The 18366-nt window shown below is 30.3% G+C and overlaps 2 protein-coding genes across 2 annotated transcripts in view; one reads left to right on the top strand and one right to left on the bottom strand.

Annotated features, from left to right (window-relative positions):
- LOC132740694 (protein FAM149B1-like) overlaps nucleotides 1–16762 on the bottom strand; it is a 49970-nt gene extending 33208 nt beyond the window's left edge. Inside the window, 6 exon segments of the mRNA XM_060728661.1 lie at nucleotides 854–997; nucleotides 2866–2938; nucleotides 2941–3001; nucleotides 7578–7731; nucleotides 8826–8939; nucleotides 15432–16762. Coding sequence (XP_060584644.1) covers nucleotides 854–997; nucleotides 2866–2938; nucleotides 2941–3001; nucleotides 7578–7731; nucleotides 8826–8939; nucleotides 15432–15964 — 1079 coding nt within the window. The 5' untranslated portion in view covers nucleotides 15965–16762.
- On the top strand, nucleotides 16585–18124 carry LOC132740689 (putative uncharacterized protein DDB_G0286901). Its single transcript, XM_060728640.1, has 2 exons — nucleotides 16585–16622; nucleotides 17296–18124. The coding sequence occupies exons 1-2, from the start codon at nucleotides 16585–16587 to the stop codon at nucleotides 18122–18124; spliced, it is 867 nt and encodes a 288-aa protein (XP_060584623.1).
- The last annotated feature ends 242 nt before the right edge of the window (nucleotides 18125–18366 follow it).

Here is an 18366-nt window from a genome sequence, read left to right as displayed (position 1 = left end):
GTTCAGTTTAACTACCTTTGACAAAATCTTACTAGCAAAAGGTTAAGAGTTACTGCCCCTGTTAGATTTTTTAATCTTTTTCAAGGTGAAAAAAAAAATGTTTATAACTTGTATAACTGCAGTATGTTTTACATTATTAATACAAAAACATAGCACCAAAAATGTTAAAAGATTTATTTTGACCTGGATCTGGGGTTGAACTTACTCTTAGGGATTCAATTAAAAATTTTTTCATTTACTGGTTTTCTGTACAATTACTACTATGTTACTATATAAAGCTATTAACTTTGTGTAAGTATCACACAAAGTTTCCAGCCATCATTTCTTTTGACATTTTCCCCCATAAAAAGCATGCTAGTTTATTAAAGTTTAAACTCAACATGATATTTGTTGAGTTACAAAACACGAAGGGCTTCTGTATGAAGTCCTAACACATGGTAACCAAGGGAAACCTTAAGCATATTAGATAATTTATAGAAATTAGAAAAAGATGGCTGTATTGATTAAATTATGGTTATCAGGAATTATAGGGGTACTCACTATAAAAATTTAAATAGCCTTTGAAAATTTCAGTGTAGGCAGCGGTAAAAGCACTCCTAGAGTGAACTTTATTTATCATGCTTTGGCAAAAGGATCTTGCAGTAAATTCTTATAAAGAAGCTTGTGACTCTGCCTTTCCCTTGAGCTTACACTGAGCATTTTTCAGAGTAACTTCAGATTGACTGATTTTATTATTTATCACTGAACAAAGCCGGCAGAAAGTTCTACAGTAGCCAGTGTTTTCATCAGCCACTAGAAAGTAACAAGATTTATACGGTCTAAAATCATTTTCAGTTACCATGGAGTTACCTACCCCTGAGAATCTTGTGAGCCAGAGAGATCTTGGTCTGTGACGTCCATCAATCCCATACTGCTTGTGGTGTTGGGCCGCGACATTTCCCGCTCGATAAGTTCGTACCCCGATTCTTGAACTGGCAGCAACTGCCGTCCTAGTACCCTGTAATATACATGTATTTAATAATATAATGTCACATCTGGAGCATGTGCCGATGATGTGGCATATAAATTACAAGTACCAAAACAATTCTAACTGGGTGCATATCCTATACAACAATCTTTTGAAAAAATCAAAAATGTGTTTTTTTTAAAAAAAAAAAGAGCTTTAATTTCATATCTCATTGGTGGCGTTTTCTAGAATTTTTCTTTCAATTTCATGGAAATGTCTATTAATAGAAGAAAACAAATGAAGCACCTAACAAGTAATTACATACAATTCTGATTAACAGTGATAAAGAAGCTAACTTCTGAAGCATTAGGAAATTACTTGATCACAATCATCAAAAGAAAATCACACAAGATGTGGTTGTTGTTTTCCTTTCTTAGCAACTATATCTATATATATCTATGAAAAAGACTATAAAAAGACATAATGCCAGGTGCATCAATAATGTACCACAGATCCCCTATTCTGATTTTTCATGTGTAAACCCCAGTGGACACAAAGTTTTGTCAGATATCAGAAAACAATTATTGATATATAATTCAGCTTGCATGTCTGACTGAATCAAAGTGTATTACTTTGATATATTTCAGGGTGAACTTAGAGGTATTCGCATGCCATTAATGACTAACTTATTTTCATTCTTTTGTTCTTAGTGATTGAAGATGCTATTTCGTGACAGAAGTTTTCTGAAATGAAAGCCACTGTAAGTGGTTTTTCTTCCCATTAGGCTTATGTTTAGCAATGCAAATAGACCATTTCTCTTTGCAATTTGCATGCACATATTGGTTTATTGGAAGTCAAAGAGAAAATTTCGATTTACAATTTAAGTGCATATCCTGGTTTATGTAGTAGTCAAATAGACAATGATTTCTTTTTATGCATGATACTGGCTTTATCCTAGCCCAATAGTCTATGGTTATTTTAATTTAAGCTTGTTGATAGCCAAATACACAATTTTTCTTTTTTCATAGGATAACTGAGCCAAATATACCATAGTCCTTTATTGATTGGCTTAACCAATTCTTCTTTATCCAAATAACCCAACTGTTCTTTCTGACTGGCTTACTGTAATCAAAATAGTTAACTGCCCATTCTGACTGGCTAATTGGCATTCAAATTTGTTCTTTTTGACTGATTTATTGATATCAAAATAGCCAATTTTCTTTCTGACTGGCCTACTGTTATCTAAATAGCCAGTTGTTCTTCTTGACTGGCTAATTGGTATCCAAATAACCAATTTGTTCTTTCTGACTGGCTAACTGGTATCCAAATAACCATTTTGTTCTTTCTAACTGGCTAATTGGTATCCATATAACCATTTTGTTCTTCCTGACTGGCTAATTGGTATTCAAATTGGCAATTGTTCTTTCTGACTGGTCAATTGGTATCAAAATAACCATTTTACTCTTTCTGACTGGCTAATTGGTATCTAAATAGGCAAGAGTTCTTTTTGCCTGGCCTATTTTCATCCAAATAGCCAATTGTTCTTTCTGACTGGTCTATTGGTATCCAAAAAGGCAATTGTTCTTTTTGACTGGTTTATTGTCATCCAAATTGCCAATTTTTCTTTTTGACTGGTTTATTGTCATCCAAATTGCCAATTTTTCTTTTTGACTGGTTTATATGATTTATTTCTTTCAGTTGATAATCATTTAACATGTTCTTAAACCATTTCTTAAACATTATAAAGCTATTGTTTGCTCGCTTTCTAAAGAAGGAAAAATTAATTCATTTCTGAGACATAAATTATTAGTGTGCCTTTAATATGACCAGTCAATATGTATAGCATGTGGTAAGCCTACACCAAAGATGGCTCTAGCCTTGTCTTATAACAACTGGAGCACTCAAAGAGACTGTCATACCGTAAGTGAGGGAAGAGGGAACCCCATTCTTGGCATTCTTTGAAGATGTATTCTGCCTGATTACGACGCTCTATAATACCGCGTCTATCTCGTCAAACAGATTCTGTACCGTCTTTGCTGCCTGTCTGTCAAACTCCTGAAACAAGATTTTTTTAAAAAAATTATTATAATATAACCTTTCTAAATACATAAATATAATGTAACAAAACTATTCTTGGAAAAGTAAAATCATGCTGAAAAATATCAATTAACTAATAGCGTTAGTTTTACAAGAATTTTTTTTTTTCAAATGCTTTAACAGGATGCAACATGCAACAGGATGCAACATGTCTAAATGCACCTCGGAGGTATAAGATGACACTTTTGAGTGATGATCTGTTCGGACTACACACATGTGGGTCGAGCTTGATACTACCTGTGTCATTGGTTTTGTTAATATAAACTAGTCAATTGGAACACTGGCTCCAGTGGGTAATATTCATATTCTCCCCATCGGGGAAATAGTGGTGACATTGACTTTTGTGTCCTAAAATTCTCTGTTAAATACCCTACCCTGTGGGGGAGAGTCATAAATGTTTAATTCCCAATTCATTTCTTATGCTATTCACCACACTGCAAAGGGTCATGCTTTCAAATGACTGGTGCATTTTAGTTGCACTCAAGGGCTAATTGATAGTACTAACGTTAAAAACTGCAGGTTCAAAATCTTGTATGCAAGTTAAATAATAATTTAGGAATCTGAAAAGATGCCTTAAATTGTATATCATTTGAAGGTGACAGGTCTATTCAATTTCTTTAAATGAAAAAATCCATTACATTCAATGAAATTTCAATACTAACTGATAATTTTTTAAATTGTATGGCCACTAAAGAGGACTATTAATTTTATAAGTAATGCGTACTACACCATGAAATTCTGCCCTATATAATGAATAAAGATGCATAAAATTGAACATTTAAGTTCATTCATAACCATTTATTGTATATTTTAATATTTTCAACACTCACAAGCAATGCGAGATTTTGTATTTTTGTCAAATTATACCATCAAAAATAAATGACAATTTAATCAAAAATATCATTCTAAAAATCATCTTTATGATGTTTCATGAAAATACGAAAATAAAACATATACATTTAATTATGTCAGAATTTATTTTGTATATATTTATTATTTTTGATTGGAACATGTATCTAGTAAATTACATTTTCATAAAAAAATATTATTTTTTCCTTTTTATACTGTGCAACTTCACAACTCTTAAATAAAAATACGAGAATAAATATGTCTAAAAATTCAAGATTAAAAACAAACAAAAAAACACATTAAAACTCTGAACATTCTTTTTGAATGAATTAAAAGAACAACAATATAATAAATAATTGTATATTTTTCAAGGAGTGACTTACTAAATGACTTAAAAAAGGTAAAAAAAGTTACGATCAAGTTCAAAAGGATCTACTTGGCAATAAAATAAAAAAATATTAAAAATAAATATTTCAATCCTGATATGAAATATCATATTTTGAAGGATAGAACCATATTATTTATTTGCTTTTCTCCAAGGGTAACTGTATGGTGACTGCCTAGAAAATCTATTTATAGAATTCTAATCATTTGATTTTCCTTGTTTTTATAGGATGATGTAACACTGTCACCAAGCATAACAACACTGGGGGAAAAAAGTTTTAGGAGTATTACAATGAACCCTTTGTATTTTCTATTGAAATTAATATGATAATGTTATTTCTATCACTTAAAGCAAAATGCAATAATACTGCAAATTCAATAATGAAAATGCAATTACCGGTATCTTGAATTTCAGTATATAAGGCTTGGTAATTCTATATCAAGGAAATATCCTAAAAAAAAACTTGTCTGTGCATTATAGTACTTCAAGGAAAATTTATTGTATGATAAAATGATAAATAAACAAAATAATGTATGAACTAAAAATAAATTTGCTATAAAAAATACATTATTCATAAAAATCTGACAGTACACGAGATACGACTTGTAAAAATTGCTGTAAAAATTATTGTTCATTTTTTAAAAAAATATCTTACGATATGTGAATTATGACTAATAATAAAAAAATAAATTTTTAAGTTTATCTATTGTCAACCTAAAAACATTTACATAGAAAATCATTTAAACAAATTTATGAAGTAAAATTTCACTAAATTTTTTTTTACAACCATTTAATATGATCAACAAAATATGATTTTCACTCTTACAATCTCACAAAAAATAAGTTCAATGTATTGACACTCCCAAATAAAAACAAACTGATTTACAATAAAACCATTAACAACATAATATTTTGCAACCTGATTATATAAAAAAAATTGCCATTCATAGTAACTTGTTACTAACTATATATCACTTTAAAAACAAATAAATGGTATAAAAGCACAATAATAATATATCATATTCATTTTCTGCTATCTATAATGTATGAGAAATGCAGGGGAAAAAAAATCTAAATAAAGCATCATTCACCATACTGACATGTCAAAATATGGGTGTCCTAGAGGTATAAAATAATAATCCTCTTTGTTTGCAAGTATAGACAGATAGCTTAACCAATCAATGAAATCAAAATTCAGATACTCAATTTAGCATCGCATTTACGCGGCTTGGGAAATCTATTTTCTATTAAAAAGTAATGCTGGTAGTATGAACGGCAACAGACTGGTCGTGTTTTTGTAGCAACAAGAATAACATTCTATCGTAAACTGATTAAATCCCATAAAGATGAGCGCTGTGTCGAGTGGAGCGTAAACTTGTCCCAAGGTCTCGTAATCGTACAAATTCGTGACTAATAAAATGTAGGCAATACGATTCGTCTGATGAACTATTGTAAAATGAGGGGAAAAAGGCAAAGCTACTGAGCCTACGCCCTCATTGTGAACTTCAATCAAATGACGTGAAATATTCATTATCATAAAAGAAAATACAGAGAAAAGAATTTTTTTACATTAGATTCTATTTTTTTTTTTTTTTTGATTTGCATATTTGCGGTAATTAAGTATAGATTTTTGTATGGAACATTCCAACCATTATTAAAAAATTGATATTGATATCTCCTCAGCCAATCTGATCAATCATGAATAAAAAATATTTCTGTAATCATGTACAGATACAGTTTATTTATCAATACACTGTAAAAGCATACCAAATTCTGTACGGTTGCGCAGGTTGAGCAATTTGTGCGAAGTTCAAAGGTAAAATCTGATTCTGATGGTACGACAGCTATTAAACATTAAAGCTATGCGCGTTCGCATGTTACAAAACATTTGAAGTTTAAAGCTCTCGCTAGCTAACTATTAATTTCATCAGGATTCATCACGTCGAGTAGCTTAAAAAACAATTTTTCCGTCAATATAACATTTATAAAAAAAAACAGATTTCCCGTAAATTTTCTAATTTTCGAAAACCAGCAGGTGTTATAGAGAAATGAAACTGTTTATGTTGAAATTTCGTGCACCTATCTCATTATGTATAAAATGATGTAGCAGCTCTGAGGTCATATAATTTAATAACGTTACTTAAATTTACCCCCAAAAAGGCAGAATGATGTTAGCTGATTTATTTAGCCTCATTTCACATTCCTCGCATTTTACAAAAAATTGTTAAAATACCAAAGAATTTAATTTGAACCGATGTTCACAAAATTTATTTCGATTTACTTAAGAAGTTTTTTCAGAATTGAACGGTTGGGTTGGCATGATAATTTCACCGTTTTCAAGCCTTTTTTATATATATTATAGTTCAGTTTTGCACATTATTTAATTCAACTATATATATATTAGTCTAAAATTCTTCCTGTTTACCAAAGGAGACCAACAATTCACGATTTGCTTGGCAACAGCGAAACCTTGTTAAGAGCATGACTGTGGGATGAGTAAATCATGATGATAAATAAGTATTATTTGGAACAAAATACTTAAAGAATTAGTTGGAAACTGCATGACTACGTAATTTTGATCATTGAGATGCAAAAGTGTGTTATAATATTTATTTCTTTCAGTAAAATATGTTTCAATCACCTGAAATAAATTTAACTAAACACTTTTTAAGAAAATTTTCTTTTATGACTCAAATAACCCCATATCATCAAAATAATGCCAGTGACTGAATTAAATAATTTCAGAAAAAACACACAGCAATTAACATAGAATGGCTTTTTTTTTGACATTCCTGGACTGCCAGTTCAGTTCCTTATCTAGTTAACCTTACATGTGACACCACCTTATATAAAATTATTAACACGTTAGCAAATATTGTAATTATATGTACTTTAACTAATGATGATTTTTTATGTAAAAATTGGTATTCAACTTCTTGGTAAAACCACCATCAATTAATTCATTCCCTACATGTAGCTAAATCTTGATATAAATTCTTCCTAAGTGTTCGGATAAAAAAAAAAATGCCTTTGAGTAAATCATGTAGGTGTGTAGTCGATGTGATATGACATCAGAATCTTTAACCACTCAGCAAAGAAGGCATTTGAGAAAATACAGCTAAACTTTGTTCGCTCAAACTTGGATAGCTTGAATACCTCCCTTCGCTCAAACTTATTGCCCAGTCCTGGCGAATTCCTTTATAATATATACCAAAGATCGCTTGAATAAAAAAATGTAGTTAAATACATGTACTAAACTATAGAAAACAAAACACAAGATAAAAACCGCCATGAACTTACATCCCAAGAGTATTGTGAATCTACGCTACTTCGTTCGGTAGTATTTCCGGTACCCCATATATCTCCCTGTACAATAGATGGACTAGAGCTAGCTATTTCGCCCTCAGTGATGGTTGGTGATGATCGATTACTACTCAATGGCGTTTCTTGAAAACTAAAAAAAAACAAAAAAACAAGCTTTTCATGAAATTGATGGAAAATATCAGTGATCTAAAATTTATTTTACACTTTGATTGCTATTTTCATAAATAATTGAAAGCATGATCACTTTCAAAAATTGATGTCAACGGAGGCAATTTTACTTAATTGAGGGTGATGTACATTATCTTTTCAAGGGTGAACAGTCTGTTCTATTACCCTTAGTCAGGAATGTGATATTTATTTCTTCATTATTCCATCAGTTTTTAACCAGGAGGTAGCCGATTTTTAACAGAATAACTAACATGACTGCTCAAGAACCAAGTAGAATTTTTCTACTTGCAATGTTGGAAAATTGATATCTCACCCGACCTTCGGTCTCGCCTTTGCTCGTAGCAAAATACAAAGCCTCAGAAAGCTACTACAACATAATATTCCGTATTTATGGATATTTACCCTCTGATATCATGTTAGGCTATATTTATAGTAAATAAAGCATGTGAGGCATAATTAACTTTCAATCTTTCTATGATCTACCTATTTTAAATAGCTTGAGGTAAAGCTGTAACATTAAATTTTGATTATACAGAAATTATTCTGGTTGCATTTTTTTTGGACTTCAATGTCCTATAAAATATGAATGTTAAATATCACTGAAAATCAAATCAACTTGAATATTTCTCAATGCTGTTTTAAATATTATACAATTATAAACTATTTCAACTTTTATAGCGTAATATTGCAAGATTGAAATAATTTACCAAATGTAATATAGTAACACATTAAGGTAACAATAAATAAAAACGTGATAATGAATTTTTTAAAAAGGCTTTTATAGCTTAAAATCAAACATTTACTTGTAAAAATGCTTTTCAGGAAGACACCCTTTGATGTCTTATATAAATGCATAATTTTCAGCAGAAGACACTGAACTTAAGCAGACCCAAGTTTTGTAGGCCTTAAAAAATTCAAAATTTGCACGTCCCAAAATTCAAACATAGGTAATTTGACATTGCCTATATAGCTATAGAAAGTTAAAAAGGTCAACAAACATTAAACCTTTGGCAGCACTGAGTTCTGGCCGACAACATGATGATAAAAGCAACTTACTTTGATATAGCTTCAACAATTTTGTTGGAGAAATCATGTGGCAAGCTTTGGGGGTCGACAATTTCTAAGGAACTTGTCGGGTGTTCATCTAACGTTACTCTCGATAAACCGCGTCTGAAAATATAGAATGAAGTAAATATAGAAAACGAGTCACTATATAAGTATATGTGTACACGTACCATGTATATACAGTAGTACGCTGGTTTCTGGATTACACCTGTCCTGTGAAATATACTTTATCCCACAAAAGTGATCGAAAATATGCTAAATTCTATGAGCAGGCCACAATTTTTATACTCACCCTGATGCAATTCTACTAGTTAATATGAGCAAACACATGGAATTCCCAATCCCTCTCAATGTATTATCATTCATTGTACATCACTTAAAGTGAAAATATTACCGATATTTTTCAAACAGCTTAAAATGAAATGAAAATTGATATATTCAGTTTTTGAAGGCAACATATCATCATATTATTACAGCTTGTGCTATAAGTATATGCTTTTATGTATGTTTGAATTTTTTTTTTCATTCTGAATGAGATATTACTATTATCTTAATTTTATAATACATGTATAACATTGTACAATAATTATTATGAAGTCATTATTTTTTTTACATACAGTAACAGTGTCTTCCAAGTCAATATCTAATGAATAATTCAGTGACCTTTTTGTACTGGTAGACAAGAACTCTACAAAAATTATATAATGTAAAACTTTGCAACAACAAAAATGAAAAGGAAAGAAAGACAATAATCAAGCCGTGAATATAAAAGGGTTTATACTGTTTCGGTCCTTTTGCAAAAGGAAGCTTCTTTTATCACAGGTTTAACTATATTGTAATTCTTCTACTTTTTAACTAGTATTATAACAAAAAAATCAATCTCTGAAATCTACCAAAGGATAATTTTCTTCTCAAAAGCATGATAGTTTGCTTTCAGTTTATCAATTTCATAACAAGTGCTTTCTTCTCTGTTTTCTTTGCTATAATGACTGATTTGGTGAAACTAAATACTATTTAACGTATAGAAGAAAAGTTATTTACTCTCACATCATATCATATCATTGTTGATTCAAAATTTTCACATTCGCCTCATATTTCTTCATCGGTATACAATAAATTATGTAGTCTATTATGAAATAATTATACAGTAACTACTGCATTCTGGGAAGCTTCGAGCATAATTTTCTTTTCACTAAATTGGTTTCAATTTAAGTTTTGATGTTTTTAGATATTATTGTAAGAAAAGGTCTGTTTTGTCTCAGGATCGCTTTTATTTTTGTTTTTCAAAATCTTTTTAATTTTGATGTCCTGTTAAAGTTTACAAAAAAAAAGTAACTCATACTGGCCAGCGACTTCAACCATCTTTTGCTTTTTGACATTCAGTATATTTAATACAACCATCTTTTGCTTTTTGGCCTTCAGTATATTTAATACAACCATCTTTTGCTTTTTGACATTCAGTATATTTAATACAACCATCTTTTGCTTTTTGACATTCAGTATATTTAATACAACCATCTTTTGCCCTTCAGTATATTTAATACAACCATCTTTTGCTTTTTGACATTCAGTATATTTAATACAACCATCTTTTGCTTTTTGACATTCAGTATAATTATTTAATACAACAATTTTTTGCTTTTGACATTCAGTATATTTAATATAAGGATTAAGTATTTTGTATGGAGGTCAAAATACTACTTTGTTTACATTTTGCTACTTTTATGACAAATTATTTCACATTCAGCACTACTATCTTCAGGTGATAAACAACTTTTATACTCTTAAAGCATCATTTAAACGTTATAAAACTCATGTTTGCCAGCCTTCTAAAGAAGCACAAATTTATTTGTTACTGAGACATATTTTGCCTTTAAATAAACTTCTCTTCTTCTTTCATGTCTTTCAATATCTTACATGTAATTCCTATCCTGCCCTTACAGTTTACTTAAAAGCAACCCTTTTTTGAACATAGAAAAAAAATAAAACCTTTCAAAAAAAGAAAACTGACAACTTTTATAATTGGAAAAATACATCTTAAAAACTAGAAATGTGTCATCATGCCACGGATGCCCCCGCATGCAGCCAAAATTTCAGATGGTGCTTTAATTATTTTTTTCATTTTAAGTTCAAAGCCCTTAAAACTTTTCAATGTTAACACAAACTATTTCCATACAATGTTCAAAGCACTGAAATTATTCAGTCTTAACCTTTTAGAAATAGCATATTGCATATTTGTAGCCAAAATAATGGCTAAAAGAATGAGTGGTGAAACTGAAAGTTCAAAATTTTTCCAACATTCAGGAAAGATAAGTTTGTTCAAAATCATTGAACCACGACCAAGTTCAAACTGGAACTGCTTATTCCTAAGATGTATCTATATTATTTTCAAAGTGAAAGAGACATAACTCTGCAAAAAAATCATCAAACCATGACCAAATTCGAACTTGACCTGCCCATTCCTTTGACATATCCATATGTCAAATTAAAGTTGAATATGTGACACTATTGGGTAGATAAGGAACAGAAACTGTCAATTTCATATTATTTTCAAAGTGGTAGGGGCATTACTCTGCCAAAAATCATTGAACCATGACCAAATTTGAACTTGACCTGGGCATTCCAAAAACATATCCATATGTCAAATTTGAGTTGAATGTGTTGTACCATTGGAGAGATAATAAACGGAAACTGAAAATTTCATATTACTTTCAAAGTGAAAGGGGCATAACTCTGCAAAAATCATTGAACCATGACCAAATTTGAACTTGACCTGCGCATTCCTTTGACGCATCCATATGTCACGTTTGAGTTGAATGTGTTGTACCTTGAGGGAGATAATGAACGGAAACTGAAAATTTCATATTATTTTCAAAGTAAAAGGGGCATAACTCTCCCAAAAATCATCGAACCATGACCAAATTCGAACTTGACCTGTATTTTTTCATGACATATCAATATGTCAAGTTTGAGTTGATTGTGTTGTACCATTGGGGAGATAATGAACGGAAACTGAAAATTTTATATTATTTTCAAAGTAAAAGGGGCATAACTCTGCCAAAAATTATCGAACCATAACCAAATTCGAACTTGACCTGTATTTTCTCATGACATATCCATGTGTCAAGTTTGAATTGAATGTGTCCAACCGTTCTTAAGATAATGAACGGAAACTGAAATTTCATATTATTTTCAAAGTAAAAGGGGCATAACTCTGCCAAAAATTATCGAACCATGACCAAATTCGAACTTGACCTGTATTTTCTCATGACATATCCATATGTCAAATTTGAGTTGAATATGTCTAACCGTTCTTAAGATAATGAACGGAAACTGATGATGACGGAATGACAGAATGACGGAAGGACGGAAGGACGGAAGGATGGAAGGACGGAATGACGGAACAGGGTAACACTATATGCCCCGGCCATTACATGGCGGGGGCATAAAAATAAATAAATAAAATCACAGTTTTTGTCAAACTTATTGTCTTTGTAAAATATACCTAATTTGATACCCCTTAAGATATTTTTAATAATGTTTCAAAACTGTAAAATATTAATATATAAATAGATATATATTACATTATAAATTGTCCACTTAACAATATTTCACACTAAAACATCATTAAAATCTCTTGAAAATATTTTAAAATAAGTTCAACAATTGGTCTCTGTATGAAAAGGTCACCCAGGTCAGATAAATGTGAAAATATTTTCAAATTTTACGAAAAAGTGTGACCTATGAATCTTTAACGGTATTTCAATCACTTAAACTTTTATCAAAGTTGAAATTAGAAACCACACCCTGTATTAATAAGATCATAAAAATAAATCGGTCAATAATGATTCTACTTCATCAAGAAAATCACACTTTTCACCTAAACAGACGAGCCATTGTAAGAATTAACCTATAGATCAACGTTATATATAGGTAATAAACACTGCAAGTTTTATTGCACAACTAAATGACTTTTTGACAGACTTTCGGCCAAACAATGGAGACTAGTCAGTATTGAAATACAGTCCAACTTTCAACCTAAAAATCAAATGAAATGACAAAGGTCGTACTGACATTGTGTAGGTCATGGCGACTTCCCAGATTTACTGTCCGAAAGAAGAAATGACTGATGCACCCCCCCCCCCCCCCCCAACTGTGCATTATTAAGTTAAGAAGAACACAACTAATCACAACCACTGACCATCTGTAAACTAAAGTATAGATAGCTAAGTGCTTGAAATTAGCCACTTAAATCTGACCACTCTAAAGCCACTAAAGCTCCTGTAACTGAGACTGAGTCCTGGCAAGCATTTGACTAACATTCCGTAAGTTTAGTGTATCTTTTCACGTAAATTTGGACTTTCGCAAAACGTAAATTTACGTTAGTTGTGTTTCACTAAACAGAACTTGCAATTTCACGCCAGCAGTACTAAGTGAGCGTAACTTTACGTTTAAACCTATGCAAATGCGTGGCTAAGAAAGTTTAGTGAAACGCAATTAAAACGTAAGTTTTGCTTAAGCAAAAAGTTACGTTCAAATTGGAGTTACGATAAGGTATTAGTATGTTAGTGAAACGCACCCCTGTTCTTTTTATAGGGAATGGAAACCGTAAGTATGTAAAAAAAGAACTTATTTCATGTTACATTAATGTTTTTAAATTTAATGTACAATCAAATTCAATTAAATTTTGTCATTTCATGACAGAATCAAGAGTTTCATTCAATGAAAATGAAGAACATTCTTATATATCCAATACTTAGAAGAAGGGATTTTATGTCAAAATTAAAAGGAAAAATTTATCATCTGTGTCAAACAAAAATCAACATAATTATCGCTAACAAAAAGGAACGTAAATTTGTTTCTGGTGTTCCGGGTGCGGTGATAATTTACATGAAAATACAATTATTAGTTCAGCGATGTATTTTTGCAATTGATCAAATCATCTTTTCACCACAAAATATTTTGAGTTAAATGTCGTAAGTTTATCAACATCATTCAACAAGGGGCTATATATTTTCATTACAAGAATATTAATCATTTTAAAAACTCTAATTTCTAATCAATTCATATAAGTATATAATGAAATCTGTAAGCTTATGTCAATTATTTTTACTAATTTTATTAAATCTTAAAACATTGTTCATTCACAAAAACACAAACAATACTCAATAATTGTTACTTAACTCTTAATTTATTGCACACCGGATATTTCCTTTTCCCATTTACTTTAGATTTTATTCTTGAATGTTTAATGTACCAATTTTGTTTTGTACCACTTTCTTTTTATTCTTTGTTTTGTTTCAGGTTTTTATTCATTATTTAAAACAGTTTTGTTTTTATTAATTTTCTTATTACAAAATGTAACAGTTTTGTTTTTATTCACTATTTTGTTCGAGCTTTCTTTTAAAACATTGTTTAATACTTAAATCATTGTTTAATACAAACAGGTTTGGTTTTAATTCATTACCTTGTACCCATTTTGTTTTTATTCTTTGTTTTCAATCTTATGGTTTTGTACATCTATTTTTTTATTCTTTATTTTGTACCACTTAATTGTTTTTATTCACAAGTTTACTACAATTTTGTTTCTATTTACAATTTTTGCACCAGTTAAAGTGTTTTTATTCACTACTTTGTACCACCTAAATTGTTTTATCATTATTTTGTACCTTTTTTAAATTAATTTATTATTTTGTTTCCGTTTTGTTTTTATTAGTTATATTAAACCCGTTTTGTTTTTATTCATTCCTTTGTACCTGTTTTTTTTTTTATTCATTCTTTTGTACCAGTGTTTTGTTTCAATTCATTTTTTTAGACCAGTTTTGTTTTTAATTCATTGTTTTATACCAGTTTTTTTTATTCATTATTTTGTACCAGTTTTGTTTTAATTTCATTATTTTGTACCCCTTTGTTTTGGGTTTTTATTATTTTGTACCAGTTTTGTTTCAATTCATTAATTTGTACCAGTTCTGTTTTTATTCATTATTTTGTACCAGTTTTCTTTTCTTTTTTTACAATGTACATAGGTACATGGAAACACTGTAAATTTGGTCTATACAGAAATATATCAAAATTATAAGAAGTAAAAATATATCACAAAAAATATAAAAAAAAATCTTAAACTGCCTTTTATGTGCTCAAGTTCTACAAGTGACTTAAAAATATAGTAGCTTGTCATTTTTTATGAAAATGTGTAAAGTAATTTTCTTTAAAATATAAACATGACATTGTTTAATATAAATTGACTTGAAATACGAGAACATACTTTTTTTTTGTCATAAAGATAGAGTGTACTATTTCATTGACTTATGTTGTAAAATTCCTTAACCTTTTCTTAAAAACATTTTATTCAGGTGTTTGTTAAAAGGTTGTTTTGATAGATTTAAATTTATAAATAATTTTTTTTTTAAAATCTCCCCAACAAAAGTTAAAACATCAGTATAGAAATGTTGCCCTAAAAATATTTTTGTTCACATAAATAAACCCTAAAATGCTTTTCTTTTGACAGATCAGACAGACATTTCACCACAAACATGATCAGCACAAATTGTTGTCATGACAACCCTTGTAATTAAAAAAAAACAATACAGTACATACCTTTGATGAAATTTTGAATATTCTAAAAATTCATGAGATTCCAAATATTGGAGACTGAGATCTAAAGAGTTTGTTTTCCTATGATTAAATCCCACAACCTCGACATCTAAGTTCGAGCATTCCGGGGAATGTCCGTATTTTTTCCTAACTAAATCCTGAGGAGATTCTTTACATCTACGAACATGAGAATTTTGATTTTGCGCTCGTCTTGGCACATTATGTGAAGATAATTCTTCAAACATTAATTGAGATCCATGAGAATATTTTTGAGTTTCATCCTGGGACGGTGAGAATCTTTGATGAATTTTAGCACCCATACAAACAAAGGCTGTGGCAAGATTGTATTTCTGACCCTGAATACGTAACTGATAATCTCGGCTATATATACGATTCGTGGAAGTGTTAATACTTCCAGAACTAGAAAATGACCGCTCCCTCTCCCGTTTCTTGCGGCCCGGCCCCGGGCCTTGTGAGTTTGAGCCTACATTAAGGCCAGGCGGAATGGGTGGCCTGGACGCCACTTCTGTGCCCATTAGATTTAACAACTAAAATACTTAGTTTAACATTTCTTTAAATCATCGTATCATTTTAAAACACAATACAACTGATATTCGTTATCCATAGCAACCTATCTACTGATTACAAAGCAAAACCTAAACAAAATTATCTCTTTCCTGGAATCACAATTAGCATCCCTGAGAAGGCTATTCTATGTTAACCATTAAAACCTTATCACACAATGAATATTTCTGAGTAACAGTCACTTTATTTGTGTAATTCCCTGATAAAACAAAACATTCCACACTAATGCTCTGACAATCTTCCGAATTAATCAAACAAGTCAATAAACTCCATCAATAATAATAATCATGTACTTCATAGAGCAGAAGAATAGGTCATTGACATTTTTTCACAAAAATGACCAAAAAAAATTTTCATAAAAATACGACACATTTACGCCTTTATTTGAGCATGGTCACTTATATAAATAAAATGCACGTAATGTTCAGCAAAAGTCAGACCATCGTAAGCTGACCAGTAAAGTCTTATCATTTGAAACAGAAATTGTGTAAATATCCTTGTATACTCATCGCAAACATTGTCCAAATATCCTAACGACCCTGTACCAATATAAACGTATCAGCCCGACAAAATGTTTGACTTGATAAAGTCCATGAAAAATTCAATAATGTAAAGTTACTTCAGATACTACTTTATGTTACAAGTGAAATGACTTTTCGCCACACGGCTTAATCTACCTCAACTGTAGTCAAGTGGATAATATGAAATCACCGTGCAAAAAATTTTTTCCCCGTCAAAAGTCAAAAAGTTATTGCTTTCATCTATCTTGTTTTATTGACAATTTCAAAGATAAATTTTAAGTCGACTGGAATATTCAGAAGTGTAATGTTTAAATCCACATGTCATTTTCTAAGTGTCCACTACTACTTCATCGATCGTATATCTTATGGAAAGATTTTTTCCCGTGGTTTTGATTAATTGGAATTCAATTTTCAGAAATAAAACCTACATAGTAAAAATTGATGAGAATTTGTATAAAGCTAGAAAAAGGAATTGATACGAATATTAGATTCTGTGTAAACTTTGCTAGGATCAAATGTGAATTTGCATGGCCAACACTTAGTCTTATTAATTTTTTTTTTTTATTGTCTGTATTCATAAAATATCTTTGCTGACAAAAATAAAAAATTTAATTTGATACTTTCCTCAGACCGGGTTTAAATGCACAAACATGCAACTTCTATAAACCCAAGCTCAGAAAATTAAAATATTTCACAGCAAATAATAACAATATAAAAGTCTGTGAAAAAACAATACAAAACAACAACAATAAAATTGACAGAGATCTGACCGAACAAAACAACAACAATAAAATTGACAGAGATCTGACCGAACAAAACAACAACAATAAAATTGACAGAGATCTGACCGAACAAAACAACAACAATGAAATTGACAGAGATCTGACCGAACAAAACAACAACAATAAAATTGACAGAGATCTGACCGAACAAAACAACAACAATAAAATTGACAGAGATCTGACCGAACAAAACAACAACAATGAAATTGACAGAGATCTGACCGAACAAAACAACAACAATAAAATTGACAGAGATCTGACCGAACAAAACAACAACAATGAAATTGACAGAGATCTGACCAAACAAAACAACAACAATGAAATTGACAGAGATCTGACCGAACAGAACAACAACAATAAAATTGACAGAGATCTGACCGAACAAAACAACAACAATAAAATTGACAGAGATCTGACCGAACAGAACAACAACAATAAAATTGACAGAGATCTGACCGAACAGAACAACAACAATAAAATCAACAGAGATCTGACCCTGACCAAACAAAACAACAACAATAAAATTGACAGAGATCTGACCGAACAAAACAACAACAATGAAATTGACAGAGATCTGACCGAACAGAACAACAACAATAAAATTGACAGAGATCTGACCGAACAAAACAACAACAATAAAATTGACAGAGATCTGACCGAACAAAACAACAACAATGAAATTGACAGAGATCTGACCGAACAAAACAACAACAATGAAATTGACAGAGATCTGACCGAACAGAACAACAACAATAAAATTGACAGAGATCTGACCGAACTTCTGCATAATACAACTAGAATAATCTAAAAATTCAAGGAGTCAACAAGGAATTTTGAAATAGATTTTACATCTTATTGAATTAGAAGTGAATATTATATTACTTAAATAAAGTATTTATCTATTTTCCCTTATAATTTACTTTTTAATTTATGAAACAAATTCATAATTTCAAGTTGAGTATACTTTGTTCATTTTAATTTATCAATTATTAATTCACTTAGGTAATTTCCAAAGGATTTTACCAAAATTCAATTTTTACTTGATTTAAG

Source organism: Ruditapes philippinarum, unplaced genomic scaffold (assembly GCF_026571515.1).
Source record: "Ruditapes philippinarum isolate M1 unplaced genomic scaffold, ASM2657151v2 ctg418_1_1_1_1, whole genome shotgun sequence".
Lineage (NCBI taxonomy): Eukaryota > Metazoa > Mollusca > Bivalvia > Venerida > Veneridae > Ruditapes > Ruditapes philippinarum.
This window is presented reverse-complemented; position numbering and strand designations above follow the sequence as displayed.

Excerpts from the sequence above, each read along its gene's own strand:
- LOC132740689 (XM_060728640.1), top strand. The coding sequence starts at position 16,585 with ATGTTTGACTTGATAAAGTCCATGAAAAATTCAATAAT. Across the intron at positions 16,623-17,295 it reads TCCATGAAAAATTCAATAAT|AGATCTGACCGAACAAAACA; the intron begins GTAAAGTTACTT and ends TAAAATTGACAG.